At 35.4% G+C, this 22,703-nt stretch overlaps 4 protein-coding genes across 9 annotated transcripts; 3 read left to right on the top strand and 1 right to left on the bottom strand.

Moving 5' to 3' along the window:
• The first annotated feature begins 769 nt into the window (after nt 1-769).
• Nucleotides 770-3,360, top strand: LOC127166462 (ubiquitin-conjugating enzyme E2 A). Its single transcript, XM_051111740.1, has 6 exons — nt 770-947; nt 1,215-1,295; nt 1,539-1,564; nt 1,659-1,748; nt 2,574-2,662; nt 2,750-3,360. Exons 1-6 carry the CDS (start codon nt 904-906, stop codon nt 2,876-2,878), a joined length of 459 nt encoding a protein of 152 aa, XP_050967697.1. The 5' UTR covers nt 770-903; the 3' UTR covers nt 2,879-3,360.
• Nucleotides 3,361-3,452: 92 nt separating this feature from the next.
• LOC127166454 (inhibitor of growth protein 1) lies at nt 3,453-6,541 on the bottom strand. Its single transcript, XM_051111730.1, has 2 exons — nt 6,152-6,541; nt 3,453-4,529 (listed from the first exon to the last, which is right to left on the bottom strand). Exons 1-2 carry the CDS (start codon nt 6,285-6,287, stop codon nt 3,793-3,795), a joined length of 873 nt encoding a protein of 290 aa, XP_050967687.1. The 5' UTR covers nt 6,288-6,541; the 3' UTR covers nt 3,453-3,792.
• A 64-nt stretch (nt 6,542-6,605) lies between these two features.
• cars2 (cysteinyl-tRNA synthetase 2, mitochondrial) lies at nt 6,606-17,913 on the top strand. Of its 6 annotated transcripts, none has more exons than XM_051111699.1 (15): nt 6,606-6,827; nt 11,046-11,096; nt 11,347-11,464; nt 11,594-11,665; nt 11,748-11,853; nt 11,962-12,042; nt 12,296-12,425; nt 13,104-13,237; nt 13,374-13,441; nt 13,554-13,620; nt 13,715-13,853; nt 14,279-14,402; nt 14,538-14,633; nt 16,659-16,883; nt 17,101-17,913. In XM_051111699.1, exons 1-15 carry the CDS (start codon nt 6,817-6,819, stop codon nt 17,155-17,157), a joined length of 1,479 nt encoding a protein of 492 aa, XP_050967656.1. In that variant the 5' UTR covers nt 6,606-6,816; the 3' UTR covers nt 17,158-17,913. The 6 variants fall into 6 exon arrangements, 5 of the variants coding, with proteins under 5 accessions (XP_050967656.1, XP_050967664.1, XP_050967646.1 ...); XM_051111707.1 differs by lacking the exon at nt 6,606-6,827 and adding an exon at nt 7,134-7,220; XM_051111689.1 differs by lacking the exon at nt 6,606-6,827 and adding an exon at nt 10,043-10,709 and having other exon boundaries at nt 11,597-11,665.
• A 168-nt stretch (nt 17,914-18,081) lies between these two features.
• On the top strand, nt 18,082-22,344 carry LOC127172007 (ras-related protein Rab-20-like). Its single transcript, XM_051121066.1, has 2 exons — nt 18,082-18,413; nt 21,378-22,344. Exons 1-2 carry the CDS (start codon nt 18,224-18,226, stop codon nt 21,926-21,928), a joined length of 741 nt encoding a protein of 246 aa, XP_050977023.1. The 5' UTR covers nt 18,082-18,223; the 3' UTR covers nt 21,929-22,344.
• The last annotated feature ends 359 nt before the right edge of the window (nt 22,345-22,703 follow it).

Genomic DNA, 22,703 nt, shown 5'->3' with positions numbered 1-22,703 from the left:
TAGCTGCTTCTTAAGTAAAGATGGATACATTTCTATGTTCAGCTGGAAAGTATAAGCATATGTTTCTCACTTTTTCTTACATCTACCTCAGTGCACTTTGGCTTTGACCTTCAATTAATCACTGACATGCATTTTGTACCCAGAAAATTCATTCTTTTTGATTGTGTTCTGATTCATTTTTAATTTATGCAAATGCCAATTAGTTTTTTCAAGCTTCTAAAAATAAACCATTAAAAATAAATTAGAACCTTGTTACTCAAGTGCGTATAGATAGATAGATATTGTGTGCAGGATATCTGCATATATTTTAAAAGTTACTTTATACGTCATGGTCATGCCATGTCTGAAATAAAGACTGGTCGTGGTGGATAACAAAAGATGAAATTTGATTAGCAAACTGTTCCCATGGGAAGCTGATACGCCCACCTCGGTTTCCTGTCTCACGTGTTTGGACACACGGGTGTCACCTGTCTTCTACGTCGACCTTTACTGCTAGGCCTTCAACGTCATTAGCGCTCCGCCTGTAGCACATGGATCTTCGATTTTATACCTCGAAAAGGGGGTGAGGCCAACATTTTTAACCCATGTAACTGGTCTGACATATTAAATACAACAGCATACATATATTAAATTAAACCACAGATAATACGTTTCAAGATCATTTACATGATACGAGTTATTTTTGAATGGCAATCTACATTATTAACGAAGTTCCATATATGGTTAATAATTTTCCACCCCCACACGTATGACAGTGGTATGGTCTCTATTCAGTGTCGAAATCCTCCCAGCTGAGCCGAAAAGCAAATTTGAGTCGAGGACCTTTTGAGGGAAGGAGAAAGGCACATATTATTGGAAATTTTGCAACAGAAATTTCTATTTGATACTTGTACAGATTTAGCAATGTCTACTCCAGCACGAAGGCGACTCATGAGAGATTTTAAAAGGTGAATCATGGGGGAAAAATACGAGGAGCTGTTGTTTACTGAGCCCGGATGTACCTTTTAAAGACCGGAGAATGAGAAGAAACATTTAGATGGGAGCTATTTTGATTACAGGAAATGTTAAAAAAGTTTTTTGTCGTATCCGGCAGTTTTTAAGTAACTGTTATATATCGTATTTAAAAATGAAGTTATTTGTTTTGGGGTTATTTGGACCTTAAGCTTGCAAAATCTAATCTGGCTCCCTTATTTGTTTTGACACAAACACAACAGACTTCAAGAGGATCCTCCAGCTGGTGTTAGCGGTGCTCCCTCAGAAAACAATATTATGGTATGGAATGCAGTGATATTTGGGTAAGTACTTCTTGTGAACAGGTTTATGCTGTGGAGTAAACCAAGTCTAGCATCTTTTCAGGTTCACATATCTTTATTCTGAAACCCCGAGCCTCTTGTCAACACTTCAGATGGCATAAAAATCTCCTTTTTTGTACTTGTCTTGACTAGTCTAGCTGTGTGTTTTTCAAGCACTGAAACTATGACGATGTGGTATTATTGTGGTTATCCAAATGTGACCATATTTCATTTTTGTTTTCACAGGCCAGAAGGAACTCCCTTTGAAGATGGTAAATATAAACATTACTTCCATAGTAGTCCATAAATTCTAGTAATTCAAGACATGTATTTTGTGTACATACTTTAAGCCTGTTTTTGTTACAGGTACATTCAAACTGACTGTAGAATTCACAGAAGAATACCCAAACAAACCACCCACAGTCAGATTCATCTCAAAAATGTTTCATCCTAATGGTAAGATTTAGTTTTTTCGTTTGTCATCATTTGCCATTTAGAATCTTTAATGTTTCTTCATGGGAATAAATTTTGGAGAAATTTAGCATTACATCATTTGCATGGGTGTCATCAGAATGACAGCTCAGACAACTGATAATAATGCACAAAAATCCACAAGTAATCCACACGTCTCCAGTCCATAAGCTAATGTCTTTAGAAGTGAAAAGCTGTGTGTTTGTAAGAAAAAAATCTATCATAAAGATGTTTTGTCTTCAAACCTTTGCCTCTGGCAAAGTCCTTTATCAATAATATGGCTTCCTTCAGTGAAAAAGTTGTCTCATCTGAATCAGGAGAGAATTGTGCACAGATTAAACAATTTACAAGCAAAAAATTAATATATATATATATATATATATATATATATATGTAAAATGTTGGTGGATTTTGACATGAGGGGACAACAGGGGATGAACTTTTTCACTAGAGTAAGCGTGATTATGGGTTTGTATTTTAGTCCGAGGCAAAAAGTTTGAAGTTATTTGTTTTAAGACAAATATAAGTTTGAAGACAAATTTGTTTTTTTATACAAACACTGTCATAAGCGATTAATTTATAGTCTGGAGTCATGTAAATAGTATTTTTATCAACTGTTTGGACTGTCACTCTGATTGCACCCATTCACTGCAGAGGATCCACGGGGGAGCAAGTGTTGTCATACTAAATTCCTCCAAATCTGTTCCTATTAAAGAACAAAATACATTTTTCCAGAGTATATTAAGCTAATTTTAATTTTTGGATGTACTATTCCCTTAACAACCCCTTTCTCTTTTAATGATACTTCAGTATATGCAGATGGAAGCATATGTCTTGACATCCTACAAAACCGCTGGAGTCCAACTTATGACGTGTCATCAATTCTTACCTCAATCCAGGTAAAATATTGCTTTTTACCATTATAAGTATAAATGTAAAACAGAGCACAGCTTGATCAGCTTGTTTTCCTTTTGGTTTCCCCCCAGTCTTTGCTTGATGAACCAAACCCTAACAGTCCAGCTAACAGCCAAGCAGCTCAACTTTACCAGGAGAACAAACGGGAGTATGAGAAGCGTGTGTCCGCTATTGTCGAGCAGAGCTGGAGGGACAGCTGACCTTACACTGCAGAGCACAGAACTTTGTGTGATTATAGTTTAGTTGAGTGAATTGTGAGGAAGTTTTTTTTTTTTTTTTCTCCTTTCCCCTCATCTTTGTCTCACACACCACTCTCATACTGTTCTAATGCACTTTAATCAAAATCCGTCCCTTTTTCCCTTGGAGAACTTGTGCTCAGCCAATATCACCTGGTCATTTTCTGTTCAAAAAGTGACATACATGGCATCAGCCAAGAAACCTGGACTATATGATGATATATCCAAAAGGCCATTTTTTTCAAGAAGAACCAAACTGATTGGACAAGGTGCTGGCCTGCAATCCTTGAATTGTCCATGCCCCAGTTGGAACTGATGATCATGTTATGCTGTTTTTGTGTGTTCTGTTACATGCCTGAAAGTGTGTGGTTTTTTTCTATTCCATATGTTATTGATTGCCTCGTGTACTATATTATAATAATACACTTTGAATTTCGTGTATAGGATATGTGTATGATTGGTGTCTTTACTTTTTGTTTTAATATGGTCAAAAAAAAATCTTATCAAAACAAGAATGACACTTGTCTAAAGAGCTGTACATTTTTCAAACACATTTATTTGAAGGTTTTTATAATAAGATCATCACTCATACACTAGACACATGCTGCATGAGCCTGACAATGAAAGCTCATTCACATAAACAGTGCAACATACCACACGACTAAATATGAAATATCTATTTAAATTAAATGCTCAAAACAATAACAATGAGCAAAACAATAAAAAACAACAACAAAAAAAAATCTGCCTATCAGAGAGCAGCTGAGCTTAAGCCTTTGGATGCTACTCTATCTGAGTAAACAAGTTTTCAGATGAAACAGAACACAAAGATGAACATAAATCCATATGATCAGTTGTTTGAGGTCAGCCAATTAAGGCTACCTGTTGTATCCCCTCTCCTTTTTTGCTTTTTCCAAGGCTTTGTCCATAGTCTTCTCTGTGTCTCCCCGACATTTTGGACAATACCACTTCCCTTTAGGTTTGTGATTAAGCCCAACACATGAGAAATGGAACCATTCAATTGGACATTCATCATTATCACAACCAATCATCTCCCCAAATGACACTTGTTCACACAGGCAGTAAGTAGGCTCATTTGGATCAATAGGTAGATCTGTAGGTGAAGGCTCTCTTTCAGCTTTTGCTTTGGATCTCTTCTTTTTCTTTGAGGTTTTATTCCGCTTTTCCCTGACAAAGCCTCCGGTCCCTTCATCATGGTTAACTGTAGAGATGTTCTCCCGAGTGTCATTATTATTGTTTTTCTGACGTCTGGAGCGCTTGTTGGCTCCAGAAAGCCTTTCTGTGGAACCAAAGGGTTCCTCTCTTCGTTTTTCCTCCTCTCTTCTCTTACTGGGAATAACGGAAGGTATGGCAGTAGTTTTCATGCTTTCTTGGGGTTCATGTCGGGTTTCTAGAAGCTCAGCAAGACTGTCCACTTGCCGGCTACGAGTCTCCACCAATTCCACCATCTGACTAGCAAGTTGGATCTTCTCATCACCCAGCTCCTGACTTCGGATAAGAGCTCTTTGGATACAGTGCAGTAAGCGCCTTTGCTGGATAGGGTCCTCCTCCTGGCAGTGTTTCTCGTAGGCCTCATCTAACTCTTTAAGGAGTTCTGAAAATACACAATCATATTTAATGTTAATATAATTTAATATTCTGACTTATGTTTACAGTTTTGTAGGTGTTGTCACATTATCAGAATTGCCCATTGCCTATTGTCAACAGAGCAGATCTTTATGAAACACAGCTCATACATAAGTTACTTTCAAATCAGCAAGCTTTCTGTTGGTCAGTGCAGTAAATTAGATTAGATTCCAACTGAAATTACTCGATTTTGTCTGCAAAAATGTGTCAAACACAAAGGAAGACATTTTTGATGAAACGTAAGAGGTTTCTGTTCTCCCAAAACGTAGAAGATCTAAAAATGCCATAAAAGGTGACATAAAATGAATCCATGTGAATAAAAGGCTAAATTAAATCTGTTAATCATATAAAGCAATCGTATCTCTTCAAACGTTTTGGATTAAACTGCCTGATTCATAAGGATTTATTTTACAGTACCTTGATGACCCTTTTAGGGACAGAATAGTAAGAATCTCAGGTTTTATTAAAATATCTTAATCTGTACTTGACAATTAACAACATAAGCATGAATAAATTATGACAATTTTTATTTTTGGGTGAACTATTCCTTTAATGCAGTCTTCAGAAGTACTTCACAAAGTATATTTCAAATGTACTTAACCTTGAAGTTTAACTTTCAGAATGAAATTTGTTTCCACTAGCTGGTAAACACCAATCCCTACTTAAAAATAGCAAATCGAGATCCGCCCATGCAATATCAAAGACCAATCACACTCTATGAACTCGCCTGAATGCGACCTAAATGGGCGGATTTAATATGAATTGACAATTGCTTCCAACCAACTGCAGTGTTTTGAAGCCCCACAGAAAACCAATCCAAAACCAAATGAGGTGGAGCATGTGTGCTACAGTAATAAAAAATTCTACCCTATTTCTACGCTAGCAAATCCAATGAACTGCGTAGGCTACTTTATCTGACAACAACAAAATAAACGCACATGCACGAAATGCAAACCCAGCGAGTAAAAAAAAATAAGTACGAACTCCCACATACTGATGAATAGCAACATTTTTACCCTAGCGAATTTTTTTTCAAACACAAGACCATCTTACATATTAAACGGTCACATACAATAGGCAGCAAGTAAGTGTAAAAAAATAAGTAAACAACTGTCTTCCCACCCTTTCTGTTAAACGTTTTGCCTTTATTTTATTTCATTTTATTTAATCGCAGAGTGGATTTAACTATTGGGATTTTAATTTTCCGTTGGCATATGATGACACAAGCTAGAATTACAGCTGCGAATCTGACATCATAGTCCTGTAACGTTAATTCAAGATCTGACCAGCCCGAAAGACGCAAAACGATCGACAACAAAGTAGAATCAAATGAAGTCAGTTGCCATTTCTGAAATTGTTGCGAATTGTCACGAATGAGTCTTTTGTTGTATCAAATGTATACTCTTAAAATCATAATGGCAACAAAACACAGTCTACGGAAACGAATCACGGACTTCAAGATGTCTACTAAACTGAGCTATTGTTTCGCCCCGCAATTCCTATCTAAAGCGAACATAAATTCCACAACTGCCACAACATACACGTGGAATATAAACATAAGCGTATTGCTGAGAAGAAGGGAAACGTTACCTTGGTATTTGGAGTCAATTTCTCTCATAAGAGACACATTTCTTTGTAGGTCGAAAGGTAAAGACTCAACCAAGTCCAAATATTCTTCAACATAGTTAGCGATGTGTAGTGGGTCCCAGCTGGTAGTATTCAGCATTTTAGTTGCGATTGTCTACGTTAGATTTGTATTAAAAAATCGTTTAATTACCAAAGACAAAATACATCTATTCGGTCAGAACAATCCTTGGAAAACTGTACAGACCACAAACAAACATAGTTCACATCAACGTGGACAATACAAGCAAATTACTATATGCAAAAGATTTATATTGTTGTCCATTTTATTTTATAGTGTCAATATCCCAGTGTCGCAATACTTGACTCCAGCGTGGAGATCCTCCGGGCAGTTTCAAACACTTGGGAAGAGTAAATCATATGCGCATGCGTCAATATGGGAAAAGACTCCCAATGTATACAATACTGTATGGGCTGCCGTGACTTTCTTTTCCTATTCATATTGTGCTTTTCACAGTTGTTCCACTCGGGATTATATGTCACCTGTATACTACAAAGTGGATTTCTGGATCCACTCGAAACGACAAAAAACATTATGGTTTAAGCAGATCCTAAGCCAAGACCCTGTTGGAAAAACCAGCACACGCTGGTAGGTAGGCTTTGGTGCTGGGATGCTGGTTAGGTAAGTGGTTTTCATGCTGGTTTAAACTGGTCCTTTGCTTGTTAGTGCTGGTCCTTAGCTGGTTTATGCTACCAGCATATGCTGTTTGTTTCACCAGGGGAGAAAAACACACGAGAGAACATACATAAGAAAGATATTGTATAATTGCCCCTTTACTAAATTGATTTTGTTACATTATGCGGTTGTGCACTAGGAGTGCCATTTGTAAACATTTTCGTTCATGTGCAGCATACCTAGCCGATGACATCTTAGGGTGGAGCGTATTTCTTGTGTCACATATGCGAACTTCTCCCACTTAAAAATACAGTCTCATCTCTAAAAACATTTAGGCAACAGGAAAAAAGTTACTAAATTTGTGTTACGGAATTATCATTTGGTTGGTGGAGCATAATCGTGAGTACTGCAGTAACTGTTATGGTTTTTCTTGTCAGTGTCATGTTAATGGATGAGCACATGTGACTACATTGTATCAAACTGTCCTGCACTCTTAAAAATAAAGGTGCTTTAAAAGGTTCTTCACAGCCATGCCATAGAAGAACCATTTTGGTTCCACAAAGAACCATTCAGTCAAAGGTTCTTTAAAAGAACCATCTCTTTCTTACCTTTTTATGATGTTAAAGGTTCTTTATGGAACCATTTAGACAAAAAAAGGTTCTTCTATGGCATCGTGAAGCACCTTTATTTTTAAGAGTGCAGAGAGTGTAGTAGCTCCTCCAACCTCCAAAACGCCTGGCTGGAAGTTTCTAGTAATTCTGAAAACTTTGATTAGTTGGTTCAGTTGTGTTTAATTAGGCTTTGAGCTAAACTCTGCAGGACAGTGGTCCTCCAGGAACTGAATTTAACACTTCTGCTCTACTCCCTTCGAAGGGCATTACTGTTTTGTGTAAGCATTTGGAACTCCCATTAGCAAAGGGACCGACTGACCAAATGTTATCTTAACAACGCTGTGTGAGTTTGTGGCCTCCAGCACTATATCAGTTTTTGCAAATAAATATTTATTATTATTTATTCATTAAAGTGTCTAATTGTGTCTTATTTTAGATTACTGCAGGTAATCACATTCAGCTATAGGGTAGCTACTATTAAACATTTTCCTACAAAGTGAACTTGCTCGCACTACCTTTCAAGCTTCTTAATTCATATTTCTAACGCTGAAAAAAATATTTTGAATTACAAAATAAAGACGAATGCATTATTCTACTTATATTTTGCTTCAACATGAATTGGGAGAATTTGTAATCCAAGATCATGTCAAACGGAAATCACTTCCTTGAATGTTCTATTCACATGGATTTTTGGAAGGGCACATTACACAGACTGTCACATGTCACCCCGGACTACACTTCCCATCATCCATTGCACTGATTACACATACACAGCTGCAACCAATCAAACACACTATTTAGCCTTGGACTTCCTCTTTCAGATCGCTGAGTATTGTGAGCGCATATCGCTGCTCTAGCTGTTAGGAACTTTACGGAGCCTGTTTTACTTTTCCTGTGTAGTCATAGTCTAGCCTTGTCTGCTTTCCCATGTTCTGATTCTTGCTTGTGTATTTTGGATTTACCTTTTGCCTTACCGTATGGATATTGTTTGCACCTCGCCTGGATTATTTCATGTTTGTAGATTACCCGTTGACCTCACCCTCAGGATTATGTTTGCTGTTGTTTGACCCACACCTGTCTCTAGATTACTCTCTCATTTTGCCCTGTCTATATCTGTTTGCTGGTGTTGACCCTTGCCTGTTTTGACAATATCTTTCCCTAAAAGCTTGCAGATGGAGCCGCATGCCTCACGCCTCTGTCAGTCCGTAACAGATGCCCTTAAATAAATGTTTTTTATTCCTGGTGCTGGGGACCCATTTTGTATGTCTCTTGTATCTGACACACTCAGTTCAGTTCATGTTCCCTCCTAATGATGGCAAAATGTGGAGCATGATGTATGGGAGTATGGGAAATGTCAAGAAAGAACTGAGCTGAAGTGTTGCTGTTGCGGGGGAGAGTGTAGCACTGTGTATGGAAGATGTCCACTACAACAGCAGGCTTGTGAAATCCAGAAGGCAGAGTCCACACTAATTGTAACATTTTCCAAAGCATCTTGTCAAGTGAAACGTGTATTAGAAACCAACGATCAAAATTAACAGACAAATAGCCCTCAGAGCAATGATTCAATGAATCAGATGAACTCTTCAAGAAATGAATAATCAGGCAGTATCAAAGTTAGCTAAATTGAATTGAATTTATCTGTGCAGTGGTGAATCGCACTGCAGAGGTAGAAAAGAAATTTGAAAGATTAAAAATTGTGGAAATAACATTTTGAGTTTCACATATATCAGCAGAGCAGTCCCATAGTTTAACCTATGGTATTTTAGTAAAACTGTGGTTATACAAATGGTAGTCAACAGTTGATATGACATGGTAGATTCAGATGGCAAATATCATATGTTATGTTGGGTGTATATCTTAGAGATAATCACCTTGTTAGTAATCATATCATATAATAAAATATAATTTGTTGTTACTACTGTATATCTATATTAATTTATTATGGGATCTCCTTCAATGATTCTTTTACTTTTTAAAAAAAATGATTTGTTTCTATATTTTACAAAATATTTTTTTATATTAACATATTTTAATGACAATATATTTATTGAACAAAAATATTTTTTTTTTAGTGCTTTAGCATGATTAATCGCTTCCAAAATATAAGTTTGTGTTTACATAATATGTGTGTGTACTGTGTATATTTATGTATATATAAATACACCCACATACATGTATATATTTAAGATGTAAATATAAATCATACATAAATATGAATTATACTGTATATATACACAAGTAAATATTTCTTAAATATTTACATGTATGTGTGTGTGTTTACATAATAAACACATACACACACACACAAACACACACACACAAATATTATGTAAACACAGACTTTTATTTTGGATGCGATTATTGTTTTGACAGCACTAATTATTTTATTTTTCAAAATAAGCAGAAAATAGTACAAACTTTGCTAAAGTGCTAGTTTTAAACAAGTACTAACTTAGACATTATTAAGAAAACATTATTTTAGCTAAAGTATTTAAATCAATACTGTGTGCTTTTTGCCCTATGCTGGTGAGCCTTTTACCCCATATGTGGGGTAAAAGGTCCCCTTGCCACCTCATACATTTATAAGATTTTAAACGACTTATTTAAAAAAAAAAAAATTTTTTCTTGAGGTGTACCTTAATCCCCGTTGCACCCTACAGTTCGCTTCCCAGTACGATAGGTGGCAACAGTGCTCCTAAAGAGTTGGTCGACATTAAGCGCAAGTAGTAGTAGTAGAAGAAGAAGAAGCCACAGCAAAACAGCAGAGATCTGTATGCCAATGTGACAGTTTGGAATGGTGATGTGTTGAGAGTTATGGACCTTTACCAGTAACTGAACTTTCAATGTGGTGACAGTGAATAGAAACAGACCGTGCAGACACCTCGCGGACGTTAGGCTATGAACAAATGGCTAAAACTACAAATGTCATCAATTTAAATCGGAAAACAAGCCAAAATGCGTAGAGATACTGATCGGCAAGGTTATGCGTCATCTTTATTATTAATATAACAAACATATGTAACATTAGTAAGCTGAAAATGAGACTTCCTTTAGCATTGATTACAAATGTAAGACTGCTTAATTCTGGCTTTAGAATCAGGCATTGGATTCATAATGGTGTTACAAAAACGTCAATGCTATCCAGTCGTAATATATGCAGCAGGACGGAGAGAAAGTGGATAAAACCAGTGGGGTTTGACACCGGTGTGAAGACTTATAACAGTCTTACCAAACAGAAAGAACCTCTGGTTTTGGCACAAGAAAGAATTGCTACCTGGTAAGGCACATAGTGGTCAATAAGGTCAGTTGAGATTTTCTTATATGTACGTTAGGGCCTGGTTTCACAGACAGGGCTTAGACTAAACCAGGATTAGGCCATAGTTGAATTATGACATTTAAGTAATTTTTATAAACATGCCTTAGAAAAAACATTACTGGTGTGCATCTTGACACAAACAAGGGCACTGACATATTTTAAGATCTATCACTGCAAGTTTCTTTCAGTTGAAACTGAGCTCAGACTTGCATTTTAGTCTTGGACTAGGCTTAAGCCTTGTTTGTGAAACAAGGCGTAGAAGTTCCTTTCTATAACACATTCTTCTGTCACTTCCAGGTATAGCTGTGGACCCACTGTTTATGATCATGCCCATCTCGGTCATGCGTGGTAAGTTTGTCTTGTTGATGACTAGAACAAAACGTTAAAAGAAGCACAGATTGCTGCAGTGTTATTTTAGCATTGTTAAGATAATACAGTGTCTAATTAATATTTTCCATTTTAATTTTTGCTGGCAAGTCATTTTATTGTAGTAACTGATTACATGTAATCCAAAAGTGATTACATGGAATCCAAAAGTGGTTATAGTATATTATATTTTTACTTTATTCATCCCTTTTTTTCTTTTTTATGCGTGCAGCTCATATGTCAGATTTGACATTCTGCAAAGGATCTTATCCAGACTTTTTGAAATTAATGTCATCCACGTCATGGTCATCACTGACATTGATGATAAAATAATACAAAGAAGCCTTGAGGTAAGTGTTAGCATATATTATACGGTTTCACTTAGGTTTCAGTAAATATAAGGTTAGTCATTTATGTGGAAGGATGTAAATATGCAATTTTAAGACGTATAGAACGTTTTTATTTTATACTATTTGTAGCAGAACATCTCGCCCACTGTCCTGGCAAGAATGCATGAGGAAGAGTTTAAGAGGGACATGCAAGCACTGCAGGTAAATCACCACTTTTTTGTTTTGTGTTTATCTTTTCTAAAATATTTACACACATTTGACTGATCTTTCTTTATTTGTCCAGGTTCTTCCTCCAGCTGTATACATGCGGGTGACAGACAATATACCCCAGATTGTTGCTTTTATAGAGCGTATTGTTGGAAATGGACATGCCTATGTCACAAGTCAAGGTGCCTCTCTCAATTTTGTTGACAGGTCAAGTCTTTCTTGTTTAGTTCAGTTTCTCTAATATTGAATAGAAGATGAAACTAAACATCCAGTATTATTTGTTGATTTAGGGAATGTCTACTTCGACACTCAGTCAATTGGTAACCGCTATGGCAAGCTTGTGAACCTCGGAGGGGTTATTGGGGAAATGGGTATGTTATTAATTTTTTGTTCTTGGAGGTCTTCATCTTTAATAACATTAGATGTGGATAGTTTCTTCAGTCTTTAAGCACATGTTGTGCCACTGCACAATTATGATGTTACTGGGCTAACTTTTATAATGAACTAAAATCATATTACTGTTAATATATGTCATGTCTCTAGAAGTGCATTTTTCCTAATTAAAATGTTGTAGAAGCTAACCTAAAAAATGTTGAGTTAAAAAGGTATTTTCTTGCATGTTAGGGGCTCAGGATAAAAGAGATCCAAGGGATTTTGCTCTGTGGAAAGCATCCAAACCACATGAACCTTATTGGGAATCACCGTGGGGACAAGGAAGACCTGGGTGGCACATTGAATGTTCTACGATTGCTAGGTATTTGCTATGTCCAACTAAATATCACTATGTTGGCATTTGTTTTGCTTTGCTTCAGTGTTGTGTCTGATTTTGATGGGATGTCAATAGTACATTTGTGACCCTGGGCCACAAAACCAGTCATAAGGGTCAATTTTTTGAAACTGAGATTTATACATCATCTGAAAGCTGAATAAATAATTTTTCCATTGATGTATGGTTTGTTAGGGACAATATTTGGCCGAGATACAACTATTTGAAAATCTGGAATCTGAGGGTGCAAAAAAATCAAAATACTGAGAAAATCACCTTTAAAGTTGTCCAAATGAAGTTAGCAATGCATATTACTAAACAAAATTTAAGTTTTGATATATTTACTGTAGGAAATTTATAAAATATCTTCGACGCGACGCATGCGTGTGCATTTATTTGCTGAGGAGCCATGCAAATATACTTTCACAGGTAAAGGTATGCAAAAAAAAAAATGACAAGCCCGTTTTGTATGGTTGAGGAATGGATGTCTAAGAACGGATAGCAGATGTAGAAGTATTGCCTATTTATTAAAGACAACAGAAATGTACATGTATCTTTCCATAGTGGGATGTATTATAAAATCTTACCTCATCAAAGAAAGTATGAAGCCGAATTATATTATGAAATGGTAACATTCCATAAGCACTTGGTTCCTCTTATCTTCAGTTCAGTGTTTGGAAGTCAGTTAGACATCCACTCTGGAGGAATTGATCTTGCCTTCCCACATCATGAGAATGAGATTGCCCAATCTGAGGCGTATCATCAGTGTGAACAATGGGGAAACTACTTCCTGCACTCTGGTAATGCTCTTTGTCTTCTTGGTTAAGTAGTATTGGTAGTAGTATTTTAGGACACACACTGTAATAGGATCTGTGAAAATGTAGTTTTATTGTTGCAGGGTCTTGGAAGAAAATTTAATAAACTTTTTATTTCAAGGTCACCTTCATTTGAAAGGAAGTGTAGAGAAGATGTCAAAATCCTTGAAGAATTATGTAACTATAAAGGTAAGAAGTTATATATATGCCAATATATATATGTGTACAATTCTTCTATATTATGTAATTTTTTTTTTTTTTTTTTTTTTTTTTTTAAAATGTAACTCTCTTCATAATCTAGGATTTTCTGGAATCTTACACTGCTAATGAGTTTCGACTGTTTTGCCTTCTGACCAGATACAGATCAGGTATGTGTTACATGCTGGGACTACTGGATGTAATACTTCTGCAGTTTTGCAGTAGATATTTGACATTTACTCTGGGGTCTTGTAAACTTTCCAGCAATCGACTATAGTGATGCTAGCATGAATGATGCCCGATCTACCCTGTCCACCATTTCTGCCTTCTGCCACAATGCACAGGCCTACATGCAGGGCCACTTACAGTGCCAGCCTATAGAGGACAGCATTCTCTGGGAGAGGTAAAGACAGATCACATTCAGGGTGTAATATACGTTTTGAACAGCAGAATGACATGAATAGGGTAGCGAATCGAGACTGATATATGAGTCATGTCAAAGGATTTATATCCAGTTTTGTGGTCTGTATGTGCCTTACACTCATTGAGAAATAAAAAAAAAAAATACATCCCTCAGTTTGACTTGTAACCTTGTGTCAGCGGAATAACATTTTTCAGTGTTATGGACGTTACCATCTTTGACAGTTATTTTATACACTATCAGAAGTGTTATTCACAGCTATGATGTGAATAGAAAAGGGGCGTGAGAACACTTGTTTGTATAATTCCCAAACCTTTGACTTGTGTGAACATAGCCTAGAAGAGCTGATGATGAAAATGTCTTGGTCTCCAATTCCTTTTTGTCTCCACTGTCTTTGTTTGGTCAAGGTTGTCTGCTACACAGTCCAGTGTTCGGAAGGCACTCGCTGATGATTTTGACACCCCAAAAGCTGTGGATGCCATTATGAGCCTCATTCACCATGGCAACTGTCAGCTTCAGCCTGCTACTAAGGTAACATCAGAGGGTAGGTCACTGAGGCCTCACTTTCTTTGTCATTATACAAAATTCTACATCCTTAATTGTGCATTTTTAATTAGATATTTTATATTTATTAGTCAAAGATTTAAAGTTTTTTTGTGTTTGAAGGTTGATGGGCCAAGGAGTCCTGCTGTATTTGGGGCCATGCTGTCCTATGTCAGGGAAATCATGGGTGTTTTTGGAGTTGATCTATTGGACAGAAAGGTGATCAAACATCAAACTAATTTATGTATTTTAATGTTAAAGGGGTCATGAACTGCCTTATTATTATTTTGTAATGTTCTCTGAGGTCCCCTTATCATCATATTCTGGTCATATTTTTTTCCTAACACATTTTACTAATTCCGAATCACATCAGTCATAATAGCTCCTATTTATTTTGTGTTTAATAATTTAAAAAAGAAGTGAAAAATGTACTCAAGTGTGGAGAATTATTATGCAGGTTTTCCAGTAGTCATGATTTTTTTTTGCAGTTTCTATAGTGCATTTGTTTTGAATAGTTCTCATGGGCATTTAAAGGGTTACTCCACCCCAAAATGAAAATTTTGTCATAACTCACTTACCCCCATGTCATTCCAAACCCGTAAAATCTTTGTTCATCTTCGGAACACAATTTAAAAAGAATTTAAAAGATATTTTGAAAAAAAGAAAAAAATAACAATTTTATTCAACAATTTGCCTCCTTCGCATCAGCGTAGTGCCATTTTGGAGACTATCCGCTGGACGCAAAGTGCGTACGTCAGATACACTGTTTTTGTTCAAATCAAAGAGTAAATATACGTAGAAAATGTATTCGTGTGGTGTGGCTGACACAGTAACCCTTTAATAATTTTTTACTTTTCAGTGTTAAGTTAAGAGTTAAATGGCACCTATTATGCAAAATTCACTTTTACATGTTGTTTGAACATAAATGTGTACACAACCACCCTATAATGATAAAAATCCACCAGCTCCTTTTTCTTAAATCCCTATATATTATAAGCAATGTCTCAGAGCACGCAGATCACAGAATCCGTAAAATGTGACGTCACACTTCACAAGCCCCACCCAGAACTGCTGACGGACACTGCCGTATTAGACGAGACACCACCCAAAATGAGCCGCACACAGTTCGCCTTATTTATCTTTACAACATAATATTTTTACATAATTTTTGCCCATGCTTTAAAAGTCTACGCAACCAAAATTTTCTTCAAAAAGAAATCATAAAAGTGATGGAATCAACTTGAGGCTTACAGAGTGACTCAATCTCTTTACATGATTAATAGATTTAAATGTAAGCTTTTAATTACACATAAACATTGATCAATGCACATACATAAAGCACATTACATTGCGCAAGAACAAACCTCTTCCTTTGTCACAAGTCAAGCATGAGAACTTTGTTTTTTTGGGGTTTTTTTTGTGGCATGTGATCAGTTGTGTAGCCACTACACTGAACACCATCATGTCTATTGAGCAAATGATGCAATGATCTCCTTATTGCAACGCAATTTCTGCAATCTCATAAATACTTTCCATCCTAACTAACAGTAAAAACACAATACTTGTTGAGCAGTGTAAAGTGGGTTACAGGAGTTTTGATGAAAATGCAGAAATCAAATCACTGATAGACAATGTATATAAAATATTCACAATATAGAAAAATTAAAAAATGGATTAAAAAATGGATCTCATGCTACTGAACAGTCTGAAGGTGATTGTTTAGTCACTGGCTTGATTCACTAAAGCATAAACAGCAGTAAATCACTTGGTGACAAAGAATGAGCCCTTACATATTACATCGATCACAGGTCATGATGATCATGAAATTCAGTTTCAGATTTTTATTTTGTTCTTGGGTTTAGTTCATACAGTTTGCAAAATCTTTTGCACCAAAAAAGGTCTTTCTTTACTTAACAGCAGTATCGCTTTTGTGATTGATGGAGACAAGTTGTTCAGAACACTCATCCTTGATTACATACAAGGATGATGAATATTAAGGGGCATGTTGAGGACAACCATGATGTCTCAATTCTCCTGATTTTTAAATCTAGGTGTTTTATAATGGTAGAAAACTGGGGAGCTTAAATCTTTAAAGCTTGAAGTATGTTTTTATTGTAGAGTAACCTCTTAAATATCACAAACAAAATGACCGAAAAACGTTCTTCCTTGTAGACATTGACATCCTTTTTCTTATTAAAATTAAATCACTGCAACACTTCAAATCCTTTTTACTGTCTCCCTTAGGAAGTCCATGATTCCTCTGGAGTTTTAAATAATGTGGTGGAGGAGTTGGTGCATTTTCGGAGTGAGGTTCGTAAATTTGCTCTTTCTGTGGAAGATCAAGCTCAACAAGATCCACAGACTGGCTCTGAAATTCAGAAAAGGCATCCACAGCCAGACAGAGTGCCCTTGCTGAAGGCCTGTGATGCCTTAAGAAATAATCTAGCACCCCTTGGAGTCCACATTAAGGTAATATTTTGTCCTATTAGCTTAACTGTAAGTGCAGCAGAGAATTTAAATGTAGAGTTCCTGAGATTTCTTAAGTCACCAAACTTTATTTATCTACCCGTGCAGTGCCAATTTTCCTTTGCATAATGTATTGATCCCTTAAACTCCAACATCTTCTGAGAAAGCACATTGCAAGACTCGCTGTGGTTTAAATTGTGTCTTTTGATTTTGGTTTCAGGATAGAGGCACAAACTCCACGTGGGAAATAACAAGAGGAGAGACAAGAAAGAATTAACAACTTACTGAGTTGGGACCAAACTTTATCTATTAGAACACAAGCTGTTTGTAGAATCTCAGCGGTGACTATTTGTCAAGTTTTTTTTTCTCTTCAATGAAGTTACAGTTTGACTGAAAATCTCACAAAAATTGTTAGTTCTAATAGTGCAACTAGAGCTGTAACACCACCAGTAATCATAACCAACCACATGGCGTCTGATGATAATGATTGTAACTGTTAATAAAACAACACTGTTCTTAGTTTAACCTATTATCAAATGACTTTTTGTATCATATTTGTGTCAGTAAAGGACTTTAGGACAAACTGAAGGACATTTCTCAACCATTCTGATATAGAGGATTGCCACTAAACTCCACTGTCTGATGATCTTAAAGTAATACAGTATGCAAGCCATAGTAATTTTAAGGTTTAAAGTTAGAAAAATTTGATGTTTGTTTGGTTGAGAACTTGTGTGCAGTGGTTGTTTCTTTTCACGTTTTATGTTTTTTCAGGGAAGATATTTTTTTTATATATATATATTTAGAGACATTATGAAGAAGCTCTTCAAAGACCTCTATCATAAGTTTCACGTTTAAATGGGGAAGATTAAAAAAAAGAAAACATGTAAGTATAAAAGATAGATATAAAAATAGTCTGTCATAATATTCATTATGAACTGGTGCAAATTAAAGGTCTGGGATCTAGACATTGCTGTAATGTAATACTAAATAAAATAAAATAAAGCAGACGTAAATAGGATGGAAACAATAAAGATTTATTTATAAGATCCAAATTGTTATTATTATTCTTTTAAGTCAAATCGCCTGTCTTTAATCTTGTGTGACGACAATTGAAGTTTAAATCGGGACTTTTTTGGATTGTGCCATTGGTCTTGAGTTTCCTGTTTCGTCATTGATAGATGTTTCTATAATACGAGCCAAAGTAACAACCACCAAAGGAACTTGGACGGCGCGTATTTGTTATGGATCGCGGAGTTGGAAGTCTATAATTTTGAGATTTTTTTTTTTTTTTTTTTTTTTTTTTTTTTTTTTTTGAGATATTTTGAGTCTTCAACCTTAAACCCATGCCTGCTCCTGGGAGAATGAGAAAGCCTGATATTAAAATTGTAATCTTGGGAGACATGAATGTAGGGAAAACGTCCCTGCTGCACAGGTACACAGAGAGAAGATTTAAGGAATCTTTAAGCACAATCGGCGGAGCGTTCTTCTTGAAGCAGTGGGGCCCGTACAACATCTCTATCTGGGATACAGCGGGTAAGACTGATTGATGTCAATCCAAATGTTGAGATTTGGTAGTTTAGACCAATACAACAACGGAGAGGCATCAGATGCAGAAACCTTATGGAAAACATGTAGTTGATAAGTAAAGTTATTCCTAGAGAGAGTACCGATGTATATATATATATATATATATATATATATATATATATATATATATGTATGTATATATATATATATATATATATATATAATCGCTATAAATATAGGTAAATTTACTGTATGTATATATTACATCACTAGTTCGTGATATTTAGAACGTGATATTTAGACTAGCACAAGACTTAAATCCACGTGTTAAAATCAAGACACAAGCCTAGTCTTCTAAGTTTTTGAATGTCCCTGATCCTATGGCACGTACAATAATTACTGTAAATAAATCTGAGCATGATCTGCCAAAATATACACCTACAGTAAATGTAACTATATTTATGACGATTATTATATAACTTTTAATCTTTTGTAAGTTTCCAAAAGCAGAAAGTGGTGAAAAAAAAAAAAAAAAAAAAAAAAAAGGGAAAGGATTACTCCGACATATTGCATCAATGACTCGTGTTGTCTCGTGTTTTGCAATCTTGGTAGTTTCAGCAATAAATGTGGAAATTTTGACTTGGAATTCTAGCAGTCATTGATGGAAGCATGTCTTTGTGCACATTTGCTGAATGCAAGCAACAGATCTAAATGTTATATTCCAACTATTTTTTTTTAAAGACGTGTTAAAGATTAAAGTAAAAGGATATTTGACTGTTCTGGCCTTCATCTAAACAAGTCGATGAGGGTAACACGTTTCTGTAGGACTCAGTTGATAGTAATGACTTTACATCCTGTCAGAACTGGCTGCACTGTTACATTAGATTAGAGGTTGTTTTCACATATTGCTCATTGCACACACATCTCATTTTACTGACTCTTATTATAACCCATTTTGAACCCCATTTATTACTGCATGATAAACTTACTGTGGCTGAAAAATGCCCCGGTTATTTCTTTTGTGTATTTGTCTATTTATTTAATTTGTGTGTTTTTAAAAATTTGTCCTGTTGTTTGTAATTAGTTTTTTATTCTTATTTTAATAACAAAAAATAAAACAAAACAAAACAATGTAATACGATACAATACAAAAAAAAAAAGAAAAAAAAAGAAAGAAAAGAAAACTACGTCAACAAATATAGCTTCATTGTGAAATAAATCTAAATACTGCGAAATAACATTCTGATAATATTGCCCACCTCTACCCTTTATGCGAACCCATTTTCACATGTACTTTGTAATGACTTCAGTAATGAACTTACAGCACAATGCAACTCTAAGGCAATTCAGAGTATTTGAAAGTAGAAATGAGAAGCACATTGTAAAGAGGTAGTTTGTCCAAAAATGAAAGTTCCGTCATCATTTACTTAACCTTGTGTCTTCCAAGCACAAATGATGTTCTTTTTTCTGAGAAACACACAAATTGTTAATATTGCAATCATTTTACATTTTCACATTGCTTGTTTCCATAGAATGAAAGTGATACCATAAGTGAAGCCACCTAGATTCTACAGGGATAGGCAATATCGGTCCTGGAGTGCTGATGTCCTGTAGAGTTTAGTTCCAACCCTGAAAAAAAAAAAAAAAAAAAAAAACTCACCTGCCTATAGCCCTAGTAATCCTGAAGACATTGATTAGCTTGTTTAGGTGTGTTTGATTAGAGTTGGAACTAAACTCTGCCGGTCATCGGCACTCCAGGTCAGATGTTGCCTATCCCTGACCTAGATTTATGAGGAACAGAAATTTCACAGCTGAATCTGCACTTTCAAAAAAATTCAGATGACTCTGTAAACAGTAAGAAGAAATCATGACCTTTTTTTGAAAAAGGAACATTTAATTGTTAGTGTAGCTAAATCTATAGATTGACCTCAGTGTTGTGTTGTTGAGCAGAAAAGACTACCATTAAAAACACTGATAAAAAAAAATCTTATATAATATATATATGTGACCTGGGACCACAAAACCAGTCATAAGGGTCAAGCTGTATGCATTGTCTGAAAGCTGACTAAATAAGCTTTCCATTGATGTATTTAGGCTGATGTATTTGTTAGGATAGGACAATATTTGGCAGAGATACAACTATTTATATATGTGGAATCTGAGGGTGCAAAAAAATCTAAATACTGAGAAAATTACCTTTAAATTTGTCCAAATGAAGTTCTTACTAATGAATATTACTAAAAAATAAGTTTTGATATATTTACAGTAGGGATTTTACAAAATATCTTCATGGAACATGATCTTTACTTAATATCCTAATGATTTTTGGCATAAAAGAAAAATCAATAATTTTGACCCACACAATGTATTTTTGGCTATTGCTACAAATATACCTGTGCTACTTAAGACTGGTTTTGTGGTCCAGGGTCACATATGTGTGTGTGTGTGTGTGTGTGTGTGTGTGTTTAAAAATAGTTAAAAAGAGACTTATGTAGTTAGAAAAGATTTATATTTTCAGTAAATGCTGTTTACTTTTTATGCATCAAAGAATCCTGAAAAAAGGATTATCCCAGGACCTATCCCAGGTTCCAAAAAATATTTGATAGCACAACTGTTGCCAACATAGATAATTCTAATAGTAAATCAGCATATTATAATGATTTCTGAAGGATCATGTGACACATAAGACTGGAATAATGGCTGATGAAGATCCAGCTTTGTATCACAGGAATAAATTATAAATTATATTTTAAATTATATTAAAATATAAAACATTATTTTATATTTATATTTTATATTTTGCAATATTACATTTTTTCTGTATTTTTGATCAAATAAATACAGCCTTGAAGAGCATAAGAGACTTTTTTTTTAAAAAACATTACAACTACTGATCCCGGCAGTGTATATATCTCTTTGTCTATATGTCTCTTTAATATCTCTGTATTTCTGTGCTTTTTATGTCATCAGGTCGTGAACAGTTCCATGGTCTAGGCTCCATGTATTGTCGTGGCGCTGAAGCCATCATTCTCACGTATGATGTCACAAACTGGCAGAGCTTTGTTGAGCTTGAACATCGCTTCCTCTCTCTCACTGACTCAGCCAATAGTGACAGCATATTCGCCATTGTGGGCAACAAAGCAGACCTCACTGACCCTCAAGCCCGCATTATGACCCTAGAAGAAGTCAGGGCAGAAGAAGATAGTGTCCCTCCCCTTCCATCCTTTCCCACACCTCCAGACTTTCCCTTGCACAAACAGGTGAGTCAGGATGATGCCATAGCACTGTATAACCGCATAATTCACTATAAGGCACTAGAGGGCACCAGTCCACCAGCAGAGAAGATGTGCTTCGAGACAAGTGCTAAGACTGGATTTAATGTAGATGTTATGTTTGAGACACTCTTTGATCTGGTGTTGCCATCCATCATTCAAAAACGCTCCCAAAGTGAGTCACCAGTATTGCATTTGGAGGACTATAATGAAGAGGGGATGAAGAGCAAACGGGCTTGTTGCACATGAAAATATTTACTGAAGAGCATCTGGAGTCTTGCATGAATATCCATTTATTTATGGACACTGTTATGTCTCGTATGCCAGTGCGTGTGTTTCTGTTTATGTGTTTGAGATAATCTTGTTTTTAACAAATAGAGCACAAAGAATGTGAGCTTAAGTTACTCAGTGTTTTGGCCTTTATGTTGCTCACTTGCTTCTGAACACTATAAATAGTTGACCTTTTTAAAAATGTGTCAAAGATAAGAAAAATGCATTATTTAGAGCACCAAGCATATTTTTTGATCTTTAAAAAATATTTTATTTTAAATTAATTCACTGTGATTACATCATAAAAAATTGTGTTTATAAATCTTTAATGACTCATGACTTCATGACATTCAATAAAGAAATGAATACAATTTTTAACAATTGAGTTTGATTTAAGTTTGTTAATAGATTTGTTTTTGTAAGTTGATCATTTATTTCCAACGTTTACATTTTGCTTTCTTTCATCCAAAACTGGGCCAGCCTTGTTTTTTGTTTTAAATGCAAAAATGTTACTATAACGTCTCACCACTAGACATCCCTTTAGGCTGAGGAATGCTTTACACTGTTAGTATAACATGCAAAGTGTAATTACAAAAGCAACATCGGTTTCAGAATAGAAAACACTGAATCATAAACATTTATTGGAAATAGAATGTTAGTTGCGGTATGAATCAGTATATCTTGTCAACTCTAAGAGCATGAAGAGAGCTTTACTGAAGTGCATCATTGCGTTTGGAATAGGATTTTCACTACA

This window comes from Labeo rohita, chromosome 1, assembly GCF_022985175.1.
Source record: "Labeo rohita strain BAU-BD-2019 chromosome 1, IGBB_LRoh.1.0, whole genome shotgun sequence".
Lineage (NCBI taxonomy): Eukaryota > Metazoa > Chordata > Actinopteri > Cypriniformes > Cyprinidae > Labeo > Labeo rohita.
Note: the sequence above shows the minus strand (reverse complement) of the source record. Positions and strands in the feature narration are given on the sequence as shown.

Excerpts from the sequence above, each read along its gene's own strand:
- LOC127166462 (XM_051111740.1), top strand. The coding sequence starts at position 904 with ATGTCTACTCCAGCACGAAGGCGACTCATGAGAGATTTTAAAAG. Across the intron at positions 948-1,214 it reads CTCATGAGAGATTTTAAAAG|ACTTCAAGAGGATCCTCCAG; the intron begins GTGAATCATGGG and ends CAAACACAACAG. Across the intron at positions 1,749-2,573 it reads AAAAATGTTTCATCCTAATG|TATATGCAGATGGAAGCATA; the intron begins GTAAGATTTAGT and ends ATGATACTTCAG.
- LOC127166454 (XM_051111730.1), bottom strand. The coding sequence starts at position 6,287 with ATGCTGAATACTACCAGCTGGGACCCACTACACATCGCTAACTATGTT. Across the intron at positions 4,530-6,151 it reads AATTGACTCCAAATACCAAG|AACTCCTTAAAGAGTTAGAT; the intron begins GTAACGTTTCCC and ends GTGTATTTTCAG.
- cars2 (XM_051111680.1), top strand. The coding sequence starts at position 10,471 with ATGAGACTTCCTTTAGCATTGATTACAAATGTAAGACTGCTTAATTCT. Across the intron at positions 12,426-13,103 it reads GAATGTTCTACGATTGCTAG|TTCAGTGTTTGGAAGTCAGT; the intron begins GTATTTGCTATG and ends TCTTATCTTCAG. Across the intron at positions 14,403-14,537 it reads AGCTTCAGCCTGCTACTAAG|GTTGATGGGCCAAGGAGTCC; the intron begins GTAACATCAGAG and ends TTGTGTTTGAAG.
- LOC127172007 (XM_051121066.1), top strand. The coding sequence starts at position 18,224 with ATGCCTGCTCCTGGGAGAATGAGAAAGCCTGATATTAAAATTGTAATC. Across the intron at positions 18,414-21,377 it reads CTCTATCTGGGATACAGCGG|GTCGTGAACAGTTCCATGGT; the intron begins GTAAGACTGATT and ends TTATGTCATCAG.